At 38.7% G+C, this 26,507-nt stretch overlaps 1 protein-coding gene across 5 annotated transcripts in view; it reads left to right on the forward strand.

Annotated features, from left to right (window-relative positions):
* Positions 1-26,507, forward strand: part of RALYL (RALY RNA binding protein like) — a 656,676-nt gene that overhangs the window by 432,098 nt on the left and 198,071 nt on the right. Inside the window, exon 1 of one of the 5 annotated variants that reach the window (XM_050941252.1) lies at positions 19,923-20,052. The exons of the other annotated variants lie outside the window; for them this stretch is intronic. Coding sequence (XP_050797209.1) covers positions 20,016-20,052 — 37 coding nt within the window. The 5' untranslated portion in view covers positions 19,923-20,015. Of the gene's footprint in view, positions 1-19,922; positions 20,053-26,507 lie in introns of those variants that run through there. 5 annotated transcript variants of the gene reach the window in all.

Genomic DNA, 26,507 nt, shown 5'->3' on the forward strand with positions numbered 1-26,507 from the left:
AGCAACCAGAATGTGACCCACAAAGACCTCAGTACACATACAGTCACAGAAATGTAGGACAGGAAGGGACCTCAATGGTCATCTAGTCCAATTCCCTCCACTGAGGCAGGACTAAGTATTATCTAGACCATCCCTTGTCAGTTGTTTGTTTAACTTGTTATTTAAAAACCTCCAATGACAGAGATTCCACAAGTAATTTGTTCCAGTGCTTAACTAACCTGACAGTTAGAAATTTTTTCCTAATGTTTAACCTGAAATCTCCCTTGCTGCAATTTATTTCTTGTCCTGTCCTCAGTGGAGAAGAACACTTTATCACCCTATTCTACATAACAACCTTTTACGTACTTGAAGACGGTTATCATGTCCCCATTCAGTCATATTTTTTCCAGACTAAATAAACCCATTTTTTCAATCTTTCCTTGTAGGTCATGTTTTGTAGACCTGTCAAGGTTCCTTCCCCACTCTAAACTTTAGGGTACAGATGTGGGGACCTGCATGAACACTTCTAAGCTTAATTACTAGCTTAGATCTGGTATCACTGCCACCATCCAGAATTTTCAGTGTCTGGATCACTCCCTTTCCCTCCAAAACCTTCCCCTCCCTGGGTAGCCTTGAGGGACTTCACCAATTCCCTGGTGAACACAGATCCAAACCCCTTGGATCTTAAAACAAGGAGAAATTAACCATTGTGAAAGTAGAATGAATTATATTGTAAAAATAGAAAGAATTAAAGAAATGCTGTCTGTACCTTTAAGCAAAATTGTTGGAATGCTGCAATCCAGGTGTCAGGAATACAGACATTAACATAGAACAATTGCACCGTTTAAGGGCAATTGGTGAAGTATTAGCCTTAGATGGATAAAAGTTAGTAAGGAAGTAGGATATGCATGCTGTGCCCCAGGTGAATTTTACAGTTTTGCTTTCTTTGTCCCTTTGTCCCTTTCCCGCTCTTTTATCTGTATAAATAAGACTGTTTGGGTCTTGCATGGCCACTCACATTATCTGGGTGCTATTGGCGGAGCGCTGCGCTAATAAAACAGAGTGGTCTGACAAACTGTGACTCCTGAGTCTAACTTAGACACCATCTCCCCTCCTTTCCCCCCACCAATCCCTGGTGAGTCCAGATCCAATCCCCTTGGATCTAAAAACAAGGAAAAATCAATCAAGTATTAAGAAAAAAGGCTTTTAATTAAAGAAAAGAAAGGTAAAAGAAAACTCTCTGGGAGAGATTAGCATACCAGCTACTCTCACGGACAACAGATTTCAAACACAGAGGATGTTCCCTTGGGCACAAATTTAGTTACACAAAAAAATACCCAAATACCCAATTTGATTCTACCTCTAATTGCATAAGACAGGTTACAAAGAAATAAACATAAACCTATTTATTCCTTTCTAAAACTTACTACTCTGATAAGAGGCTGGTTCCTTGATCTTTTTCACTCCGGCTGAAACTGAAACTCTAAACAAAGGAAAAATTTCCCTCCTTCCTTTTGGAACATCTTGTTCCCCCATTGGTCCCTCTGGTCAGGTGTTAGCTAGGCTAGGTGAACTTTTTAACCCTTTACAGGTAAAAGAGGCATTAACCCTTAACCATCTGTTTATGACAAGATCATTAATCATTTTTGTTGCACTCCACAGGACTTTCTGCAATTTGTCCACATCTTTCCCAAAGTGTGGTGCTCAGACATGTACTCCATTTGAGGCCTTATCACAGTGCTGAGGAGAGTGGAAGAATTACATTGTTGACTCATATTTAGCTTGTGCTCCACTGTAACTCCCAGATCCTTTCTGCAGTGCTCCTTCCTAGACAGTCATTTCCTTTCACGTATTTATGCAACTCATTATTCCTTCTCAAGTGTAGTACTTTGAATTTGTCCTTATAGAATTTCATCCTATTTTATTTCAGACCATTTCTCCATTTGTCAAGATCATATTGAATTCTAATCTTGTCCTTTAAAACATTTGCAATCCCCCAGCTTGGTATTGTCCACAAACTTTCTAAATGTGCTCTCTGTGCCATTATCTGAATCACTTATGAAGATATTGAATAGAGCCAGACGCAGGACAGATCCCTGTAGGATCCCACTTCATATGCCTTTCCAGCTTGAATGTGAACCATTGATAACTACTCTTTGAGTACTGTTTTCCAACCAGTTGTGCATCCATCTTGTAGTAGGTTTTTCTAGGTTATATTTTTCTAAGTTCATTTATGAGACGGTCATATGAGATAGTATCAAAAATCTTATTAAATTGTGCATGTATACGATATACAAATATAAAATTTGAAGTGTTCCCTTTCTATTCTTATTTGAGCATTGTAAGATTTGTGGTGGCCTTAACTCTTCATTTTTTGCTTGTAAATGTTTGGGATTGCAAATGATGTGATAAGTAAATAGATTGTTGTTGCTTAGCAACCTTAACTAGTTTATCTCAGCTGGTATTGTTCCAAATTTGAGAGGAGGAGGTCTGGCTTGGTTTTGAAATAATTATAAGAATACCCTTGAAATCATACTATTGTCACCCTTTAAAATTTGTAAAATTTCCCGTGTAACTAAATAATTACCTCCTTCTTTGCAGTATTCCATATATTTGTTTTAATAAACATAGGGAAATTACAGATGTTGAGGAAATGGTAAAAAACAAATTTTCAGGTGTTAATACTCAACCAAAAAGATAAGCATTTTTGTATATGTTATATCCATTTGTCTTAATATCATCTGAGCTACCTCCAACAGCAGTGTTTATCTGCAATTTCTGTGATGCAAACATTCTACTTAACCAGACTTATGTCTTTCAGTGTCATGCATGCATCTGGCCACAAGATGGTGGGGTTTCTTCACATTGCAATCAAATGAGGCTTATTTTAAGGAAAAACAGGTTGAACCATGTAGAGACAGAGACAATTAAAGAAGGGAAGATATTTACAAAAGAGATTCTGAAATTTCTCTTTTACACCTTGGCTTCCAGTTTCACTCATCAGTGAGTATATGGAGATGAACAAAACAAATTTACATAATTAAATGTCACCAATCTGTTAGAGATTAAATATATTTTACTTCTAAGCAATTGTGATTAAATCGTCAGGGAGCCCTAACCTTTACTGCTCTTAACAGCTGATGAACATTTATAAACATGTAACTAGTTCCTAGATAAAGAGATGTTAAGACACACGATAACAGACGGTTTGGGACACAGTATATTTTAATGTCTCCTTGTAATATATTGAATCTCAATAGCAAGAGTCCTCTTGATTTGCATGAAAACAGATAATCCAGTGTTTGTAGAACTAATCAGAGAAAGAAATACATTATCAGGGGTGTGTTACAGATCTGTGGTTTTCTGGTAGTTTCTGTATTCTGCTTTTCTCCTTAAAACATTGTAGTTTTATAACTGCACCAGAATCATATGCTGCAGAATCAATCGTAGACTCATGAAATATGAATTTTCATCTGTCATTTATTTATGCCAGGTTTAAATAGCTGCACAAAATGCATCCACTTTTAGGCCAATTTATTTACAAAGAAAGTCAAGAGGAACTGAAGAAAGCTTATTGTCATAAAAGGAATTTGATGAGGGTTTCATAAAGAGAACAGTGAACAATTGTCGTGTGTATATAAATATACATGAAAATATCTAATTGCATAAAAACTAGTCTGATGTTGTTAACATTCCCTGTCATGAGGATTCTTCACACTATTATTGTTAATTTCTATCCCAGACTTCCAAACTAGAGTCTGTCTTGACCGGCATTCTTCAGTTAAATAAAAATGTTGTGCCTCTCTTACATTTCACTGTTGATTCTAATGCTTTACTTCTCAAATGTCTCTCATCCTCCTAGGCTCTTACCACCTCTCATCTTTTCTCTGTGCAACCTGTTGATTAACTATTTTCATTCCAATTTAAAAAAAAATCTTAGCTGTCTGAAGGATATTACATTGGAAAAACATCTTTAAAGTCATTCTCTGTTCTTATGTCATTTACTTTGGAGCAGAGGATGTGGCAAGTGGTTATTACAGCCCCATTTATGCTGCAGTTGTGTGTTCAAACATCCTTCCCTATTTTGCCATGCATTACTTTTCAGAGTTCTTTCAATAGTAATCCCATTATGTCCCTATAATACATTATCTTTATTGATTTCCATTTTTCAAATCCTATTGCACTCTTGTCAGCATGTTCCCATGTCCATCCTATAAAGATTTAATTTAAACCCCTTGGTATTGGACTTCTTTCAGAGCTCGCTAAACTTCATGGAAAGATTCCCACTAATTTGAGTGGACTGTGGATTTGAACTATAGTCCATAAAACTGGTTTTCTGTCCCCTTAGAGTTTTAAGTTAACTTAAGTCTCCTTTGTTATGTGCTCTCCTGTAGCCACCAAGGCAGTATCCCTGGGAGAAAGCTATTACCAAAATCAGGCACTTCTCTGGTTTACTGTGGTCCCTGACTGTTCCCAAAGAGAGCTTGGTGAATTTTTCCAGCTGAAGTTTTTTTCAGTCAAAAAACACACATTCAGTGACACCAAAAGGTTTTGCAAACTTGTGTCAATTTTGCCAGATTGTTTTGCGCCCGCCCCCCCCCCCATCAGAAAAAGTTGAAATGCTTCACGTTGATATTTTCAGAACAAATATTTTGGGGGGTTGGGTTTGAAATGACTTTTCATTTCAAAATTTCCTTTGATTTTATTTTATTAATAAAAATGTTTTAAAATGGTCAAAATTGAAATTAAATATTTTGATTTGTTGAAACAAAAACATTTCATTTGACCCAGAATGATTTTTTTTCAACTTTTCAAAACTCAAAAAAAAATTACATTCATTTTCTGTTCAACTGGAGATATATTTTTCTCTGATGCCAGTACAGCGGTGGGTATCTTTAAAAATCAGCAGCAGTGTGCAATATTCCAATACTTAGTGTTCTTAAAGAAGTGCCAGGATTGTCATTGCTTAGCAATAACGTTTCATTTGTTTATAACAAAACCATATATGGGGCTGTTTTCATTAAGTGGATATGTTGGGGACCAATTTTCTGCTCAACAAGCTTGACAACATATAATACAATATAGATGCAGCCTTGAACAAGTAACTGACAAAGATGGAACTATTTCAGGAATACTGTTTTTGCATGATTTGTTGTGAAACATATCACATTTTTCATTCATAGTTAAACAAGTAGTTTCACAAATGTATATGAGATAGACCAAGTTGACTGCAGTTATTTTAGACCACATACTTTAAGGACTTGGTATATAGATTTAGATTTTAAATGCCTTAATTTCTAAGTGCATTGCTGATGTGCCATTTTTCTGGTTTATAATAGCCTCATCGAATTTTAGAGTTCTGTGGACTCGTTCTTGGATTCTTCTACTTTCTTATTGTTTGCATTGTCAGAGGATATTTCCTTGCAGTCAGGGTTATTGTATGCAGTTCAAATGTGTGTTTTCTATGATAAAGTTTTGACAAACAAGATCAACTGCTATTAGGAACCAGATGGATTTTTGGACATGGGAAGATAAACTTGTGCTGCTCATCATAGCTACATAATCAGAAATGACAAAAGAGTGAGAGAGATTACAACATACTTTTTCTACTGAACTGACACTAGCTTTTACCATACTTGCTAGTGATAAAGGATTTGGGGAAGCAAGAGTGGGTCCTATGCTTAGGCAGCAGCTCTCTTAGGGCCATATTCTCCATCCATAAGGTTCAATGGAAGTTGCATATGTCCTGGGGTGAGAGAACAGGGTTTTGAGGTGGATCCATTCCTGGTTATACTGATATCTGCCTCACTGTTTTTACTAAGAAGTTTGGCTGAATTCTGGGGCAGTAGGGTTTGATTATATCATCAGTTGTTCATGTGCAATTTCCATTGAAATCAATATTGGAGACCTTGGTGCACAGGATTTTGAAAACGCTGTTAGTTTTAAATCTTACTGAAAAGATACTATGTACATACTTATTGGTCTGGGACAGGAGAGTGGAAATTATTTTTAAGAGTATCCTAGGAAGTTTTGTAAGAGGCCTTTGCAACACAGGAGCACTGCATGTGCACTATAAATTTCCTCTAAGTTTCTCTTTGATCTGTGAATATAAATATCTATGCAGAAACTGAATAAGCTGTGTATATTTAATCGTCTCCCAATTTTTTCCATTATTGGCCTACTGTTCATAATCTTAGATTGTCAGCCCTTCAGCTCAGTGACCATACCTACCTTTACACTGTACAATGCCTAGCATAACACAGCCCTATTTTAGATCAGTGCCTCTAGAAATAGCCATAAAATAAATAATGAAATCCTGCCTGTTTTTCACATGGGAGGAAAAGAATGCTTGTATCAACTTCAGATATACCCCAAAATACTATGACGATTTCCTCTTAAGCTTCTGATGACAAAGCCCTTTTAAATTATTTAAAATATCAAACTCTCTGATTCTTTAAATACATCACAGTTGATCTTTTTTTTTCTAATAATTCTCTCTTATTATTCATTTGTAGTGTGATGAACTAGGGCAAACTCCTCCACATGTGTTTTAAAGGCATCACACAAACCTAACCCTTTGCAGACAAACACCATAAATCCCTTTAGAGCTTGAATTCGATAATACCAGAAAAGACCTAGCAGCTTTTACCCCAGCTTTCTCCCCTCCCGCTCTTCAGATTGTCAGAAGGGCACTTACTGCCTACATTTGTTCCTTCCACCACACACTTGCTCCCTCCTGGGTCTTGGTGGCTTTCATCTTGTTCTTCAGAAGGAACTAGATGGTTGTCCATTGTATCTTTCCATTTCAGACTGCCATTTGTTATGAGGAAGACCCACTGCTCCCTAGCAGCAATATGTGTTCATGCAAAGAGGAAGTTCCTCATCGCAGTGGCTAGCAGGACTAGGAAAACATTACTATCCCCCTCCTATGCTGCTGAACTCAGCCAGTTCAGCTATCAGTTAGCTAAAACTGCTAACTTTGAATCCATAGCTGGCTATTGTACGACTGGAGCTTTTAAAAAAGGTTCCCTTACAGTAAATTAAATGTATAGTTGTGTTTACCTCTATAACTTAACTCCAGCATGTGTGTGTAGAAAAATTTGAACTTTTTATTTAACATAGCTTGTCTCTTCATTTGTTTTCCTGTTCAAATACACTGAGTGAAATGAGAGAACTATAAATAGATAAAGAAACACAAACTCTTTGATAAGGTGTAAAAAAGGCAATATAAGTTAAACAATTCCAGTGAAATGCTGCACACAGAGAAGGAGAAAGAGAAATTAATAAATAGATACAGTACTCAGGATAGTATTCCACTGAGAGGTTTTGGTGAAATCATCAGCTACAGATACAGAGCTCAAGAGGACTAAACTAAAGACACTTATTTCTTTAGTTTCATATGTGGCTTTGAAATTGAAGCAGTGCTGTCAGTAGGTGGCACTAGAGAGACAGCTGTCTCAACATATGATGCTTTAGACATAACAGCTGTTCAATTATAGGCTATGTTCGTAGAAACAGATTCTTTTTTATTTTCTTCCAGATAAAACAGAACAGGTGTTTTTTCTTATAATATTTTTAATGATGAATGTGAATATTCCACTAATCACATCAAGTCATCCCACCTAACATGAAATCTGTCTCTGTGATATTAGATCAGCGCTGTTATTGCTATAACTGATGTAGTTCTGTGATTATTTTATTATTTTGTCATATGTGAAATTCAATGTACTGGTAGCCCATGTTAGATTCCTGTCATATGATAAGGGTATTAGCCTGTTATAAACCTTTCCTACATTAAGTGCTTGGAACTCAGAAGTAATAGCCATTCTCCAGCTAGCACTCGTGTGCTGCATCTTTTTTATGTGCAGTTAGAATTAAAGTAAATCTATTACAAAAAGTAACCAAATGAAGACATCTGAATCCGTCCATTTGGAAAGAGGCCTGGAAAAGAACTGCAGAAGTGATTACATTCTGTCCATGTTTTCCTGGCAGTAAGAGGGCAAAATCTTCCATGCTGCTTTCAGTAACCAGTCCAGAGACACTGGAGGTCTACATTACATTCCAGTGCAATCATAAGACAGTCATTTTAAAACTTCTAGAATATTTCATTCCATTCAAATTTGATGCTTGGGAACGGCGCACATGCTTTCTAAACAAGTATCTGCCGTATAAGACTATTGACTATTATGTAACAAAACCAAGTCATGTGAATTTGATTAGTTGACAGATGGATTGATTAGAGATTGAATTATTTTTGGCATAACTGATAATTAGGTCCAAATAAGTTTATTGTGAGAAATGGACTTGACAGTTTATATATGCAGGGTTACTGACAGCTGCTTCCGAGATGAAAGTGTTAATAAGTCATGAAAGACGTGAAATGCATTTTAAAGCATAGTGATAGAATACAAGAGTAAACAAATGGTAGACACTAGATTTGTTTGCAATAAATATTACAATAGCAATATGGCACAAAGTTGCCTACCACGAAGAATACATTATCCTTTATATTATAATAAAGGCATGCAATCATTTTGCAAAAATATCATTTGTAATACAAATTGCAAAGATACACAAAAACTAAATGTACTTAAGAATATCCAGCTGGTGAACAATTCCTTGAAAATGTAGAAGCAGTTTGTTTGAGTTTCTTTATAAATGTACAAAACAAATTTGTTTTTTTAATATTAGAAATAAATGAACAAAAAGTGAATTTAAAAATCTTTATTTGAGCTGAATAAAACCTAATCTTGCAACCCTACAAAAAGATCAGTGACTGCCCAACTTTAAAACCAGAAAGTAAAATTGTTTCATATAGTGGGCGCAAATGAACTCATGTGGCTAACCCATATTGGCATGTCAGTGTAATGGATATTTATGAGAGTCTGAAATAATGGAACAAGAAGTCCCTTGTGCGCTAAGATTGAAGTGCAGCCTGCAAATGCAGATGATTAAATAGGTGTATAACTTCTCTACTGAATTGGATGCAAAAGGTATAATGATCTGCAATCTGCCAAAAGAAAATAAACTTTAAATTGAACAAGAGAAATGCCAGATGGGAGTTAATTGGCATCATAGCTGTCATCTTCTGAAGCATGAGGTTCATATTCCTTTAAAAAAAAATCCTATCTACTATAATTGTGGCTGTTCTTATTATTCATATATAAATGTCTAATCCTTTTTTGAATCCTATCTCTGTGAAAGATGTGGATCAACTAACAGATTTTATCCCTCCATCTCACCTTGGCTCCTTCCCATCATGGGATTTAACTTCCTTAACTGGAGGATTAGGGCAGTCAGTGCCGAGGTGGGACCATTCCATATTATGTTCTGTCTGTGAATAATTGTCTCCTTATGAGTAAACATTATTGGCCAGATTCTGCATAGAATTACTTCCTGTGCAGCCCACTGAAATCAGAGTTAGGCTGGATTTATACTTGGGAAACCAAGATCAGAACCAAGTCCACTGAATGGTAGCAGATTCTTCTTGTTATTAGATAGCATGTAATTCAGACACTACTCTGATAATGTATATACAAATGGAGAATATTCTTAACTGGTGAAGTTTCATTTGTTTAAATTACGAAGATTTAACATTTACTGTCTGGAAGTTGAATACAACTATATTTAGTTTTTTTTGTTTTGTATAGCATCTTTGTAGGCTAATTTAGATATTTATGTCTTAAATTGCTGTATCTTAAAACAGGATTATAATGAAATGGTAGAAGCTTTTAGAGTGGTGATGCATTAAAATGCAAGTAAATAGTTTAGGTGGAATGAAACAGTCTAATGCACAATAAGAGCTATAATGCTGATGTTTCAATTGGCATTATTTCCTCTAAAATGCTAAAAACCCTTTTATTTTAAATTATCTATAATTTTACAAAATGAGACAGTGTTTGCATTTTCAAAGGCATTATAAAGCTCTGAATTAGTTATTATGCTAAACTGATTCCACTTCCCTTGTGAATATTTTAAAGTATTTTTCATATTTTTCTCTTGTTTAACTAATCATGCTCCATATTTGTCAGCATTGCTAGTATCTTAATCCACTGTCCACCTTTATCTTAAGGATATCTGTCTTGCAGTTACAGTAACTAAGGGGATTCACACAAGCTTTACCTACTTGGGCATACCAACCCCCTATGGATCAATAACAGGGCAATACTTTCAGGAGTGGTGCCAATTGATCATCATCCAATACAGTCATTCTTTCAAGTATTGATGTCATGTATATTTTCAGGAATGACTGTTGCCAGTATTGTGACAATCATTACCTAAGAAAATGATTGGGTAGTAGGTAGTCAGAGATCATGTATTTAACCAGTGGTACCATCTCCAGATCAGAGTTGTATGTCTTGTCTTTAGTTCAGAGATTGAGTTATTACATCTACTAATCTGAAAAGTTAGAAATTGAGGGCCAAATATTGAACTGGTTCAAATTAAAATAGTTCCATTGAACTTCCATGGATTTATGCTGATTTATATCAGCTGAAAATCTGGCCCTGTATTTTCTTAACCTCAGAACCCATGACTAGGGTGACCAGATAGCAACTGTGAAAAAACAGGATGGGGGTGGGGGGTAATAGGCTCCTATATAAGAAAAAGTCCCCAAAAACATGACTGTCCTTTTAACAATGGTCATCCTACCCTACATGATCAATGTAATAGTTAGGTTCCTGAATGTCAAGACATTTTTTCCGTGTATCAGTTAATAAGAAAGATGCACACACACACACAAATAAATAAATAAAAATCCTCTTTCTCTTGAACTTGGGTATTTTAAAAGTTTATTTAAACAAATTGTTATGAGCAATATTTTTGTTAATATTTAGAAAAACAAATTGTAATTTCCTGGTCTGATGAAGGGACGTTCAATAGGCCTATGTCCTCCTAATGTACTATAAGTTACAATTCATATTACATATTGTATCATTATAAGGAATTTGAATATTTGACGCATTCATCATAGAGTTGTAGCATTGTTTTGCAGATGATACTATGCCTGCATAGAAGAAAGCTTATCTAAATTACAAAGTCCAATTGATAGCGTCACATTTCCACATTGGACTCTGATGAGAAGATAGAGTTTCTTGATTGTCCTAGCTGAGTACATATAATATTAGAATTTTGATTTGTTATTCAGAAAAATAGAGATGATTGTATGATGGAGTTGCTTGTAATAGCAGAGGGCAGAGCTCAGCAGACCTGGACTTCCAGTTTGTCGTATGTTCTTAAAAACTCAGACTTTAGGGTTCCAGCTGGCCACCTGAAGAGGTCAGGAAGAGATTCCTCCCCTCCTCCCCCAATTATTCTGTGTGGTGTTTATTGTGGTTTTTGTTTTTATCTTCTTCCTTTGAAGCATCAGTGATGGCCATGGTTAGAGACAGGTAGGTTGGGCCAAGGCTCTGAGGTGGTACCAAGCATTCTCTCTTTCAGATGCTTGGCTGGCTGGTTCTTGCTCACAAGCTCAGGGTCTAACTGATTGCTGTATGTAGGGCAGGGAATGAATTTTCCCCCAGCTTGAATTGGCAGTGTCCTTTTCATCTTCCTCTGCAGCGTGTGAGTGTGGGTCACTTGTCAGGGTTATCCTGATATATCTCACCTAATCATTTCCATGCCATTACAGGGATCTCGAGCACTGGTGCACCTTGGTCCCTCCTATTCTCGGCTTGTGGCATATAATAGTCTATTGTGGGCTGTAATACTTAGGTCTAATTTCAGTTGATGGATTTATTGCGAGGGTCCTGGGTAGTGGTGGTGGCCTGTGGTGTACAGGAGGTCAGACTAGATGATCTGGTAGTCCCTTCTGGCCTTAAACTGTATGGCTGTATGCTTATGACTAGAGTTGTACCAAAAAATTGATTCAGAATTAGAAGTACTTCAGATTTGCCTCTTCATATTTTCAGGGCATTTCAGTGAAAATGAAAAATTACTATAACAATTTTCACTTCAAAGTTCACCTCAATTTTCACCTCTGCAAATTAGAAGAGCACTGCATGGATACAAAATTTGTATCTTTATCCAATCCACGATCTGCAAAAATGGTCCACAGATATGAAGCTGATATGCATAGATTTGCAGGGCTTTACAAATTAGCACAGTTTTATTTTTCTTTTACTGGAAGTCACTAATTTGAATGCCACCTTTCACTGTGCATGTTTGAGTTTCAAGCTGGGTCAATTGGATTTTATCACATGGTTGAAACTGCCTGGCATTTCTTCTGGTTCTCTGCTTCCATGTACCCAGGTGGATCAGCAGACACTCATTTTATATCATTAACTCAGTGGGGAAAGTCTGAGGGATTGATTTTGCTCTCACTTAGCCCTATGTAAATCTGAGATAAATCCATTAAAGTCAGAGTGAAAGTGTAAAACCAGTGTGAGAGCAGAATTAGACCCTAAGTCTCTGAGCCAGTCAGGAAAAAAAAACATCCTGTTGTGTTTCTTATTTTTCCTGGAATTGAAATTCTAAATACAGAAGAACCTTGATTAGCCAAACCTCACTTGCTCAAATCTCTAGATTACCAGTGATAACTGATAACAGTATCACAGCCCCATAGGATTTTCTGGAAAGTAAAGGTCAGGTTTCTATTCTCCCGTGCTTGAGCAAAGGAAAGGTTCCTTTAAAATGAGTTCATTTCCTCCATAGGAATTACAGTACATCTCACCCCAGAGAGGCAGGGGCTGAGGTTAGATTTAAAACGGAGAATTCTTCTGATGTGTCACTTCCAAAAAGAGCTGACCCCTGCAGCCCCACACTTATGAAAACAGGGAGGACATAAGGCAGGAGATTACTGATGAGTGTCAGTGAACAAATGTTAGTGATGAGGACTGATGAAAACCCACCTCATTCCAGTGCACTGAGTAAGGGCAAGTGCTCCCTTTGCTCGGAAAGCAAAGCAGGGGCTGTATCCATGATCACAGTGAGGCAATACTAAGCAAGGAAAGGACAACCACTGGTAGCAGCAGACTATTTGCTGCTAGTTCATTTGAATCACTGATGTCGTGACACCAGTGAACCATAGCATGGAGAGGGAGGCATCCTTATCTTCCGTCCTCTGGCTTTACACGACACAGGTCAGATTCAGTTAATGTGCAGTTAATATTAGCAGGATCAGGAGTGTGATCAAGGCTTGAGTTAAATATGCCGCTGCAGGTGTTCTTTGCATGGATTTGTGCATTTACCATCCCATTTTTTGAGGCTACTACAGCTGTTTTCTGCAGAGTGGTAGCATTGCTGCTCGCCTTCCTATCTAAACTCCAGCATACCCCCCCCCACCCCCGCAGCCATCTTATTTAACTCAGGAGAGCTATTCATCTGTCAGAAATGCTGGCATTTCAGTTACTGGTATTCTCATTTGTGTGGGAAAGATAAATCACCTCATAATCATCACAGAGTACAGAACAAATGTCAAACGAGTGAAAAATTATATATATGAGTTCCCAGTGGGTCAGCTCTGGGGGAGAAGGATGATCAGAACTGTAGCAGCAGGCGGCATGATGCCATCAAAGAGAAGAGGCTCACCTGTTCTTCCCCTTCCTGTGATTTGTGGCTACAGACAACAGAACCAATGTCGTTCCTGCAGTGCATGATGTTGTTCATCCATGAGCCCTATTAAAATCAGCAAACTGACTCTTTTGACATTTGCTAAGTATTTTCCAAGCACAAACTTTTGAGCAACATTGGATTTTCCTCATTCTTCATGCTTCAGTTTCAGAATTTTCACAGTAAAGCAAATATTCCAAAGACTTATCTAGTTTATATTAATTTGACATGGGCAGAGGAGGCTGGATTTTGGTTTTGTAAAACAGTGTCTATCTGATTTTGCAAAAGGAAATGTGGGTTGCTTGGATCTGAGCTCTTTTCTTCAGTACCGGGCAAACTGGTTGAAACTATAGTAAAAAACAAAACTGTCAGACACATTGATGAACATAATTTGTTGGGGAAGAGTCAATATTTTTTTAAAGGGAAATCATGCCTCATCAATCTACTAGAATTCTTTGAGGGGGTCAACAAGCATGTGGACAAGGGGGATCCAGTGAATATAGTGTATTTAGATTTTCAGAAAGCCTTTGACAAGGTCCCTCACCAAAGATTCTTACACAAAGTAAACTGCCACCGGATAAGAGGGAAGGTGCTCTCCTGGGTTGGTAACTGATTAAAAGATAGGAAATAAAGGGTAAGTATAAGTCGTCAATATTCTGAATGGAGAGAGGTAAATAGTGGTGTCCCCCAGGGGTCTGTACTGGGACCAATCCTATTCAACATATTCATAAATGATCTGGAAAAAGGAGTAAACAGTGAGGTGGCAAAATTTGAAGATTATATAAAACTACTTAAGATAGTTAAATCCCAAACAGACTGCGAAGAGCTACAAAAGAATCTCTCAAAACTGGGTGACTGGGCAACAAAATTCAGATGGAATTCAATGTTGATAAATGCAAAGTAATGAACACTGGAAAACATAATCCAAACTATACAAATAAAATGATGAGGTTTAAATTAACTGTTACCACTCAAGAAAGAGATCTTGGAGCCAGTGTGGATAGTTCTCTGGAAACATTCACTCAATGTGCAGCGGTAGTCAAAAAGTGAGCATAATGCTGGGAATAATTATGAAAGGGATAGATAAAAGGACAGAAAATGTCATGTTGCCTCTATATAAATCCATGGTACATCCACATCTTAAATTCTGTGTGCAGATGTGGTCGCCCCATCTCTAAAAAGATATATTGAACTTGGAAAAGGTTCAGAAAAGGGCAACAAAAATTATTAGGGGTATGGAACGACTGCCATATAAGGAGAGATTAATAAGACTGTGACTTTCAGCTTGGAAAAGAGATGATAAGGGGGGATGTGATAGAGATATAAAATCATGACTGGTGTGGAGAAACTAAATAAGGAAATGTTATTTTCTCCTTCTCGTAACACAAGAACTAGGGTCACAAAATGAAATTAATAGGCAGCAGGTTTAAAACAAACAAAAGGAAGTATTTCTTTACACAACACACAGTCAACCTGTGGAGCTCCTTGCCAAAGGAGGTTGTGAAGACCAAGACTATAACAGAGTTCAAAAAGAACTAGATAAATTCACGGAGGATGGTCCATCAATGGCTATTAGCCAGGATAAGCAGGGTTGGTGTCCCTAGCCCCTGTTTGCCAGAAGCTGGAAATGGACGACAGAAGCTGGATTGATCACTTGATGATTACCTGTTCTGTTCATTCCCTCTGGAGCACCTGGCATGAGCCACTGTTGGAAGACAGGATAGTGGGCTAGATGGACCTTTGGTCTGACCCAGTATGGCTGTTTTTATGTTCTTATGTACTTTGTATGACCCCTGCCATCTAGCCATTCTGCTGTGGGTACCAACACCATTGCCTGATCACCAGCCTGGAATTTCCAAACCCTTGCTTGTGGATTATAAGAAGCTTATAAGACCTTCTGTGCTTTTTCCATGTGTTCATACTCTATTGGGATAACTTGGAATATTCTGTCCCGCATCTGCATCACGTTTGATGACGTTCATTCCTTGATTAGGCTGTTCATCCCCAGTCTTCCATGGCAATATCCAGTATGCCAGAGGTGGTGACCATATAACAGTTCAAAGGAGGCCTGGATTTTTCCCAATATCAGCCAACGTCAGGCAGAGTAGTAAGGTATCCTATTTCTTCCCATCTTGACTCATTGCTTTTTCTATCATACTCTTCAACATTCTTTTGAAGCATTCATCCAGGCCATCAGGCTGTGGGCAGTAACCTGCGATGCATAGGACCCATATTCAAAGCATCACAAAGAGCTCCTTCATCAGCTTTGATACAAATGGAGTCCCTGATCTTGTCAATCTCATTGGGTATCTGTACCTAAGGGAAAATCTGGAATATTTCTTTCGCTATAGTCTTGGACACTCTTTCACAGGGATATGGCTTCCGGACACTAGGTAGAATAATTCAGTACAACAAGCACACACCGTTGACATCGGACTGACTTCTCCAGTGGTCCTATCAAGTCCATCTCTATCTTATCAAATGGGTCTTTGATAATGGCTATTAAAGGGGCCATTAACTGAGGCTGAGGACTGTGCAATTGGCAGTCAGGGCAGGAGATGCAATAATATCCAGTCTCCATGCATTTTCCCAGCCAAAAGAACCTTTGTAAGATTCTATCTAGTGTTTTGTCCACCCCCAAAGGTCCCTCAAACAAATGATTACGGGCCAGATCTAATGCTGCCTTTTTGTGTCCATGGAGTACTAGAAGCTGCTTCAGTTCTTGCTCCTGAGCTGGATTAGTCTATATAAGAGGTCCTTTTTTATAACAAAGTAAAGGCCTGGAGCTTTGGTTTCCCCCTCTACTGGGATCCCATTTATCTTGACTACTACTTTTCTAATATTTGGGTATAGAAAATCATTGGCCTGGTCTTCCATAGAATTCTTAGAAGGGTCCAATATATCCAGACTTTAGAGGATTTATTTCAGTTTTACCACCAGGATTTTGCTCTGTGGAACGGTGCCCCACCTCAGGTTTGGTAACTATCTGAGTTTCCTCCCTGCCTGATGGATGAGACCACTAACAAACTTTTTGATTCTGGGTCAAGATTTTGGTCCCCAATCTTTTGTCTGCCTTCCTTTCTCATTTAGTTTTCTGAGATTTACTAGCCATGGTTCGAGTGATCATGAGCTAATTTAGTTTAAACTAAATGGAAGGATAAACAAAGTTAGGTCTATAAATAGGGTCCTTGATTTCAAAAGGACAAATTTTAAAAAATTGAGGGAATTAGTTAGGGAAATGGACTGGACTGAAGAATTCAAGAATCTGAATGTGGAGGAAGTTTGGAATTACTTTTAGACCAAGGTGACAAACAATTTGAAGCCTGCATCCCAAGCAACAGGGAAAAAATCCTGGGGAAGGGGTGCAGAACAAACTGGATGAGCAGAATAAGCATCTCAAACAAGCTACTAACAGAAAACTGAAGTCCAAAAGGAATGGAAGATGGGAAGGATCAGCAAGGAAAGCTACCTCTTAGAGGTCAAACAGCGTAGGGAAAAATTGAAAACTGCCAAAAGCCAAGCAGAGTTGTACCTTGCAAAGGAAATTTAAACCAGTAGTAAAAAGTTCTATCACCATATAAGTAAAAGAAAACAAGGAGAGAGAAGAAGTGGGACCACTGAGGATGGAGTGGAGTTTAAAGATCATCTAGGCATGGTCCAACATCTAAACAAATACTTTCCTTCATTTTTTAATAAGGGTAATGAAGAGCTTTGGGGTAGTGGTAGGATGGTTGCTGAAAATGAGGATATGGAAGTAGAAATTGCCACATCTGAGGTGGAAGTCAGACTCAAACAGCTTAATGGAACCAAATCCTGGGGACCCAGATAATCTCCATCCAATAATATTAAAGAAACTGGCACATGAAATTAAGCCCAAAAGCAAGGATTTTTAATGAATCTGTAAATTTGGGGGTTGTACCCTATGACTGGAGAATTGCTAATAAAGTATATATTTTTACAAAAGGGAAAAAAGGTGATCCAGGAAACTACATGCCCATTAGTTTGACCTCGATTGTATGCAAGGTTGTGGACAAATTTTGAAAGAAGTAATAGCTAAGGACATATTGGTAAACAGTAAATGGGATAAAATACAACATAGTTTTAGAAAAGGAAGATCATGCCAGACCAACATGATCACTTTCTTTGAGAAGATAACTGATTTTTTTAGACAAAGTAAATGCAGTAAATCTAATTATTAGTTAAATTGGAGAAGATGGGGATTAATATGAGAATCGAAAGGTGGATAAGGGATTGGTTAAAGGGGAGAACACAGTGGGTCAGGTTGGAGGGAGGTTACTAGTGGAGTTCCTCAGACATCAGTCTTGGGAACAGTTCTATTTAATATTTTTATTAACTCCCTTGTCTCAAAAAGTGAGCGTGTGCTTATAAAATTTGCAGATGACACAATATTGGGAGGTATTGCCAATACAGAGGAGGCCTGGAATATCATACAATAAGATCTGGAGGACCTTGAAATCTGGCATAATAGAAATAGGATGAAATTTAGTAGTGTAAAGTGCAAGGTCATCCACTTAAGCTCTAACAAGCTGGGGACATATCAGTTTGAAGCAACAGAGGAGGAGAAAGACCTGTGTGTATTGGTTGATCACACAATGACTATGAGCTGCCAATGTGAGGTGGCTGTGAAAAGGCAAATGCAATCCTAGGATGCATCAGGCAAGTTATTTCCAGTAGAGATAGGGAAGTGTTAATATACCATTATACAAGGCACTGGTGCAACCTCATCTAGAATACTGTGTGCAGTTCTGGTCTCCCATGTTTACGAAAGATGAATTCAAACTGAAGCAGGGGCAGAGAAGGGCTTCTAGGATGGTCAGAGGAATGGAAAACCTACCTTACTAGAGGAGAGACAAGGAGCTAACCCAATGAAGGCTGAGTGGAGATATGATTGTTCTCTATAAATACGTCATAAGGATAAATATCAGAGAAGAAGAGGAGTTATTTAAGTTAAGCATCAACGCTGACACAAAAACAAATGGCTATAAACTGTCCATTAACACATTCAGGCTTGAAAGGAGATGTAAGTTTCTAACCATGACAGAGGAGTGAAGTTCTGGAACAGCCTTCCAAGGGAAGCAGTGGGGGGCATAGAGCCTAACTGGCCTCAAGACTGAGCTTGATAAGTTTATGTAGGGGATGGTATGATGAAACTGCCTACAATGGCATGTAGCCGATCTGTGACTGCTAGCAGCAAATATTTCCAGTGGCCAGAGATGGGGCACTAGATAGTGAGGGCTCTACAGAGAATTCTTTTCCAGGTGTCTGACCGATGGCTCTTGTCAACATGCTCAGGGTCCAACTGTTCACCAGGAATTTTCCCGCAGGTCAGATTGGCAGAGACCCTGGGGGGTTTCATCTTCCTCTCCAGCATAGGGCAGAGGTCACTTGCTGGTTTAAGCTAAAGTAAATGGTGGGTTATCTGTAACTTGAAGTCTTTAAATCAATAGTTCAGCCAGCAGTTATGGGTGTATTACAGGAGGAGGCGAGTGAGGTGCTGTGGTCTGCAATGTGCAGGAGGTCAGAGTAGATCAGGGGTTCTCAAACTGGGGGTCAGGACCCCTCAGGGGGCCGTGAAGCTATTACATCGGGGGTCATGAACTGTCAGCCTCCAACCCAAACCCAACTTTGCCTTCAGCATTTATAATGGTGTTAAATATATTTAAAAAGTGCTTTTAATGTGTAAGCGGGGGTCGCACTCAGAGGCTTGCTGTGTGAAAAGGGTCACCAGTACAAAAGTCTGAGAACTCCTGGAGCAGATGATCACAATGGTCCCTTCTGGTCTTAAAGTCCATGAGTCTATGAAAAGATAATTCAGAAATAAATGCCCAAAGCAAGATGAGATTTTAAGAGTATAATCATATCTATTTGGTTAGCATAGTAACTCTTACAAAACTTATTTGTATTCACGAAGGGCCCAGCTTTGTCGTCCATATTCTTTAAGCAAAATGTCTGTTAATTTAGCCTAATGGTAGTTTTGCTGAGTCAGCAATTGAAGTTGGGCGTATACTATTTCTAATGCCTTTACATGCATATTTTGCAGCCTCTCAATGAAAAGTAAGTTTTTAATTATGTGCAGGTACTTATGCAAGATATTTTCCATGTACCCCTGGTATTTCATGGAATCTTTGTTGTCAAACTATTAAATCATAAATGACTGCATTCTTAATACAGCACTGCTTAGTATGACACCTTATCCTGTATGGATTGTATCTGAGATTCTCCAATGTTAGGGAAAATAAAGGAAAAAATTCATTTGCTCTCTAGGGTTCGTACTAGAGAAAATAGTTAGAGCCAGTAGCATCTCCCCTGGATTTTACAAAAATGGTATTACCCTGGCTTTCACTGAGACATTGCTGGTTACCTTCTGTCAGTGAGCAACTGTCTCACTGCAAAGCAGAAGCACAATCTCCTTTCTTTTGTGTCTGTGTTCAAGGCAGTTACTTCTCAGAGAGTGGGATTTCTTCACAATGACTATGTACAAGAGCAAACGCAGAAACCAAAGATGTAAGTAAAACCTGAACTCTTTTTTTTTTATATCTGACCATTGAGGGGAGGGAAAAAAAATCTCCAATTTTATTGAAAACTATGTATTACTTTTTCTCACAGTAGTTAAATAACACTGGAACAGCAAGAGTGGTATTTGCTACTCTTTATGCTACAGTATCTATTTGTTAAGTGGATGAAGGATCTTAGAAATTAAAAATTAGCTCTCTTGTTACTATAGAAACCCTCCATAAGTGTCTGTTTTATAAAATCAACAAAGAGAGATTAAATATAAATTCAGTCTAGCCCCAGTGTCCTTTATTCAGGGCATAATGATTGGATAGTTATATCTTTCACCTTGACAGGTTTAGCACATATTCACTTTGTAAAAATTCTTTTTGTAGATTGACATGGCAAGCTTTGGGAGGTTAGAGGTGCTAAACTTCAAAAGTGGTCATTTTCCACAATTACAATTTTTTTGTGGAAAGAAGCTAGTGTAGCTTAAACAACAAATACTGTGGGAGGAGCAGCAAAGAATCCTGTGGCACCTTATAGACTAACAGACGTTTTGGAGCATGAGCTTTCGTGGGTGAATACCCACTTCCTCAGAAGCATGGAGTCATAAGTATAATATGTGGGAGGAGTCATAAGTATAATATTTTTAAAAGTAAAAATGTCCTGAAGTCTCATCGGCATGCTAAAAGCCAAATTTTCCACTGAAGAAACTGTTTGGTTTCTTAAAATATGGCCTTAGCTAAGCAATTTTAGTAACAATATTAGACACCTTTGCATAATTTTCTGGAGGAGCTGAGCGAAATCAAAATGTGATGTCACGGGTCAGGCTATAAAGTAAGTACTACTGAAAGAACGAGTAAAGTGAGACAAAAAAAGATAGGTGGGGAGGTAGTTTGGGGCTTTGGGGGAGGGTAGAGATATTCCATTTAGAAAACCTGCATGTAGGGAGTGTGGGAAAAGCAGCAACCACGGAGGCTATTCTAACAGGAGCATTGTTACTGTTAAGCGTTTAAGGGCTGTTTCCAGTTTTTCCACTGAATCAGTGGGACCAGTTTTTGGGTCTCAGAGCTTAAGCTCTGTACGGATCTTGTGTAGGTTTTCTTCTATCCCATAGCCAAAGTGACATACTGCATGTAAAAAACTTTCAGTGAGACACCTGCCTATGGCTTCTAAAACCTCTGACATAAAGCTCCATCTCTCCCTTTTCACATTCACATGAAAAAACTCACCTTAAACTTTGTCCTGATAACTTCACATACAACAAAATAGATAACCCACATGTGTAGAACTGAGTTTGGTTTACTGCAACCATAACAGTTTCCAGATTCTTTTCTTTCTTGTTCCAGTTAAACACAAATATGTTTATCACAAGATCAGAAGTGTTTTCATGCAAATGCAAAGCCTCCAAATATGTCAGATGAACCTTGGCATTTTACAACACTTTATGAATGGCAACATAGGATTATTTTTTAACAAAATGAATCTTTTCATTCATTCACTTCTCCCTGCTTCATAGCTTGAACAGGTATATGTTTTATGACAGAAATTTAAAAAACTAGATGATTACATTAAAGAAAGAAAAAGTAGTGGGTGCAAGGAAGAGACTGAGTGTCTTTGACAAATCTGTTTTCCTTGACGTTGTTTAATTTTTGCTATGGAACAGCAGTGTTGGTTTCAGTTTGCTTATTATGTAAAGACTGGTGCAAACTCCAGCAGTAACAGCTGAGAAGTCCTTCTGTTGCCAAAGTTATTGTCTTGTGTTCCCTTGTGCTCCTGTTTAATTTCAGTGCCCATGTGAATGTGTCTGTGGCCAGGTCTTCATTTTTCTATGAGCACAGTCAAAAATTGGGAGGTAGTTTAGGGACGGGAAGGAAGAGATTCCAAGGTATTCATGGAAACATTGTGTGAGACAGAAGAAAGAATATTTTTATAAAGTGTAGTCACATTCCTTTTTGGTGAAGGAAAGTCTGATTTACCAATAGGAGGAAATTGTGAATTGCAAATGAGAGGAATCAGAAGTATAATTACCACAGTGGCTATTGGAATGATTTTGCTGAAAAACTAAAGTAATAGTTGGTTTGTAATTTTAATAAATGCTAATAAACTGCTGTTATAACTGTTGCCATTATGCCAAACGTCTGCTGTAATATAGCAGGCACTTTTTAATACCTTATATTTAATTAGAATCTGGAAAATGTCAATATAAAATCTTAGCAGAGATTGTGTGTGTGTAATTTGGGAAATTTTCTGATACTTTCCCTAATCTTACAACTCAAAAGCTGTTTGAAGGTTACAATACACATAAATGATTGTTTTGAAATATCACAGAGGGATATCAGTACTAACTAGGTTACATAGGAGAAGTCAAGGGTTAAATTTCCTATCAATCTTTCCTGGAGAACACTTTCAAGCAAGCAAAACACAGATCTTATTCTTGAAGCCAATTTGATAGCACTAAAAAGACAATAATGAGATGTATTAGAGAGTCTATTCTGAGTATAAGTTGGAAAAAAACAGTTGGTACTTTCTTATGAAAATGTTTTGAACATCTGGCACAAAAGGCAAGTGAGCTTTGGGACTTTCTTATTCATTAATTCCGGCTTCTCTGTCTGCTAAATGGTGCACATAATTTTCAGCATTGCTTTGTCAAAAGCTTCTGAAAGTACGAAAAAGAGTGCAGTCATACAAAAATTGTTTCCTACAAACAATTTGAAAGCACTCGTATTCAGAAGGGGAGACAGAAAAATGTAGCCATTTGCATGGTGCAGCTGTTTTACCTCTCTGGCACTTGTATATAACTCTACTTTTAAGCTTATTTATACTTCATTTTGGATGCAGCATTTGTTTACTTAATTCTAATCCACACAATAGTATGACATTCTGTATTAGAGTAGCTTTTTTTGTTGAATTTTGTTACATCAGGCTTTTGGAAACAGCCCTGTTGAGATTCAAATGAAAATCACAGTACATTATCTTAATTCTGGATTTTACTCTGACATAAATGGCATAAAGTATGCAATTGTAAAAGTGAATGTCTGAGACACAACCTAACAGAATGAAACAGTTTGTTTATAATTTTGTGAATTATACATTTTGTTCATTTCATATGTAGATTACAACTAATGGGAATTAATTAGACAAAATACTACGGTAAACTAGTACCATAATTTCACTAAATATCAAAATTAGTTGGTAATATGTACATGTTTGTGTATGTGTGTTATATATGTATACATGTTTAGTGTGCTAAGGATACTGAATAAGTATTGGGTTAGATTCACACTCTTTCTCACTTGTGTTGCCTCGGTGGCTGAGTTTATTGATGTATCTGGCCCGTTATACCACATACTCCTTCAGGAATTCTGTGCCACTGCACAATGCAGAATTTAATGCAGAAATTAATGTGCATGCAGAATTTTCTTTCCACCACAGAAATGGGCTGCAGTGGTGGTAGCCGCCACTAGGGTCCACTGGACTCTGCAGAGCCCTGCTCGCACATAGAAGACACTTCTGGGGGAGAGAAAGGGAGCTACAGAGTTCCTGGCAGCTGCAGTTCCCAGCATGCCCTGAGAGAACGAGAGGGTGGTGCACAGCAAACTCCATGCAAGCCTGGAACCAAACATTAGGCTGTTCCTTCCTCTGAATCCCTGGGCTTGGGGGTGGGGAAGAGGATGTGGGTATCTGGGCCAGGAGGCCCCATGGCTGGGCTCAGGGAGTGAGAGGGGATGGGGTATGGGTATCGGGTTGGGGGGGGGGTGTAGTTAGGCTCTGGGGAGGAGGGGGTTTGGGTGTATTTGCTGGGGGGGGGGTGTCCACAGGTGGGCTCTGTGGGAGAGGGGTTGCGGGTGTCTGGCCCTCAGCTGGGCTCTGGGGGGAGGGAAAAGGCCAGAGAAACAAGAACTGGGTTGTCATAGACAGGGGCAGCTCTAGGTATTTTGTCGCCCCAAGCACGGCAGGCAGGCTGCCTTCGGTGGCTTGCCTGCGGGAGGTCCCCGGTCCCATGGATTCGGCGGCACGCCTGTGGGAGGTCCGCCGAAGCTGCGGGACCAGCGGACCCTCCGCAGGCATGCCACTGAAGGCAACTTGCCTGCCACCCTCGTGGCGACCGGCAGAGCGCCCCTCGTGGCTTGCCGCCCCAGGCATGCGCTTGGCGTGCTGGTACCTGGAGCTGCCCCAGTCATAGAGGTTTCTTTGACTCTCTGCTTCCAGGGGAATTTTTGTGTGTGTCTGTATTGTTACGGACGTACTAGCTGACAGGTATTTTGAAATAAATTACTAAAATAATTTATACTGGTGTGACTATGTAATGTTATTTTGACAAGTATAATTTGCAGAATTTTAAAATATTATACACAGAATTTTTTATTTTTTGGCACAAAAAAATTATTTTTTTGGCATAGAATGCCCCCAGGAGTAACTACAAACACTGAAATTTTGGTAAACATTTCTCCATCTAAGATCTATGATTCTATGATTCTACGATAAGTGCTTTGGGGGACCACGTTTAAATCTTAGACTGGCTTCCTCTGAAGCTGCTGTTGATGAGAATGGTCTTTATGGAACCTACTCTCATATGGCTTGGGGAGATGCAGGATTTCTTCATGAAGACTCTGATGCTCTCAGTCTGTGGACAGTGGTCACACTTGACTGTTGGAGGGATCAAGATGGGCTGCCTCCTTGAAGACAGTGCTGTTCATCTGGAGTTAAGATATACCTTAGCTATAACCTACCCAAACTTTAAGGTTTGTGTAGTTTGAGGTCAGGGATTTATCCGTTTCCTTCTTCAGCTTTATTATCTTTGTTCTTGGAATGGCCTCATGCCCATCACAAATGACAATGTCAACATGAGAGTCTATAGCAGGCTGTGACGGGGCGCCTTCCCAGCACTGGAGCTGGGAGGGGTAAAAACAGCCTAGGGAGCCTGAGCAGCAGGCAGCGAAAGGAGTGGCCAGCCAATTAGGGCGGCGGCTGCAGACAATTAGAGTGGCTGCTAGATCAACCAATCAGGGCCCAGCCAGCCCATATAAAAGGAAGCTGTTGGCCAGAGTAAGTAAGTCTGCTGCAGGGAGCCCTAAGGATGAGGCCCTGGGAAGAGGGCACAGAAGCTGGAGCCAGAGGCAGGAAAAGAAGGAACTGAGGCTATGGAGAAGAGGCCTAGAGAATAGAGACAGTAAGGTGGAAGGAAGAGGCAGCAGGAAGCTGCTGTTTGCAGTGTCCCTGGCCAGGTCCCAGAGTAATGGGTGGGTCTGGGCCACCCCCACTAGCTGCTGAAGGAGCAGCCTGGCTGTGGACTGCCAAGCCTCTGCGAGGAGTGGCTGGGCTCTTATTGGAGGAATCCCCCGGAAGGGGAGGAAACTGGATGCAACACAGCCAGAGGGCTGTGCTGTGAAGCAGATGTCAAGAGAAAGAAGCTGTAACAGGTTTGCAGGCGGAGGCGACGACGGGAGAGCCACCACTACCCGCGGATGCACCCGATGGGGCTGAGCTAATTCCCAAAATGCCCAGCAGGAGATGCCAGTGTGGTGAATGACCCCGTGACACAAGCAAAGTAAAAAAAGTTGGTTTGAAATATTAGAAAATATATCCACTTATTCGGTTCATAACGGCAACCTTGGATACAAGGCAGTTTCAGAGGATTAATTACCAAAGTTCATCGAAGTCAGTAAGAGTCATCTGATTGATAGTAATGAGCTTGGAATTGGGCCCCAACTGAACTGATACTTTTTGCCAGCAGACCCATTATTATTATTATTAGAGTTATATGTGATATAAGCAGTAATGAATATTCATGATTAATGCTAATAATAATATCATCTCTGTGTTTTGTGTTTTCATGAGGCCACTGTACATATCAGCTGTGTTAGTGCCTAAAGTTTTGTACAAAATTCAAACAATTTCCCAGATGCTCTTGTCTTTGTTCAGGGTCCTTGTTCTTTGACAGTTGCAGAGTGAGAGGTCTTCCCTTCCTAAATATTAATCTATGTACTGTATGTACTGTTATCCAGAATGATAAAATCAGAATGATCAAGCTGAGCCTACAGTTTAATTGCTGATGTGAGAAGATTGCTGAGAGGTTGACAAGCAATACCCATGATACCAGTTGATGTTATTGGGAAACAAACAGCATCCTACCTTATGCATGTCTCCATTTTAACCGAAGGCCTTTCCAGGGAGCCTGATCCTGTAGGGAAATAATTGAACAAGTGACAGGCAAAGAAAATATTATCTATCTTATGTGTCCTTACCTACCTGATTAGTAGGGCTGTCAATTAATTGCAGTTAACTCACGCAATTAACTCAAAAAAATTAATCGCAATTAATCACAGTTTTAATCACACTGCTAAACAATAAAATATCAATTGAAATGTATTAAATATTTTGGATGTTTTTCTGCATTTTCAAATATATTGATTTCAATTACAATACAGAATACAAAGTGTACAGTACTCACTTTATATTTG

This window comes from Gopherus flavomarginatus, chromosome 2 (assembly GCF_025201925.1).
Source record: "Gopherus flavomarginatus isolate rGopFla2 chromosome 2, rGopFla2.mat.asm, whole genome shotgun sequence".
In the NCBI taxonomy this organism is placed as follows: domain Eukaryota; kingdom Metazoa; phylum Chordata; order Testudines; family Testudinidae; genus Gopherus; species Gopherus flavomarginatus.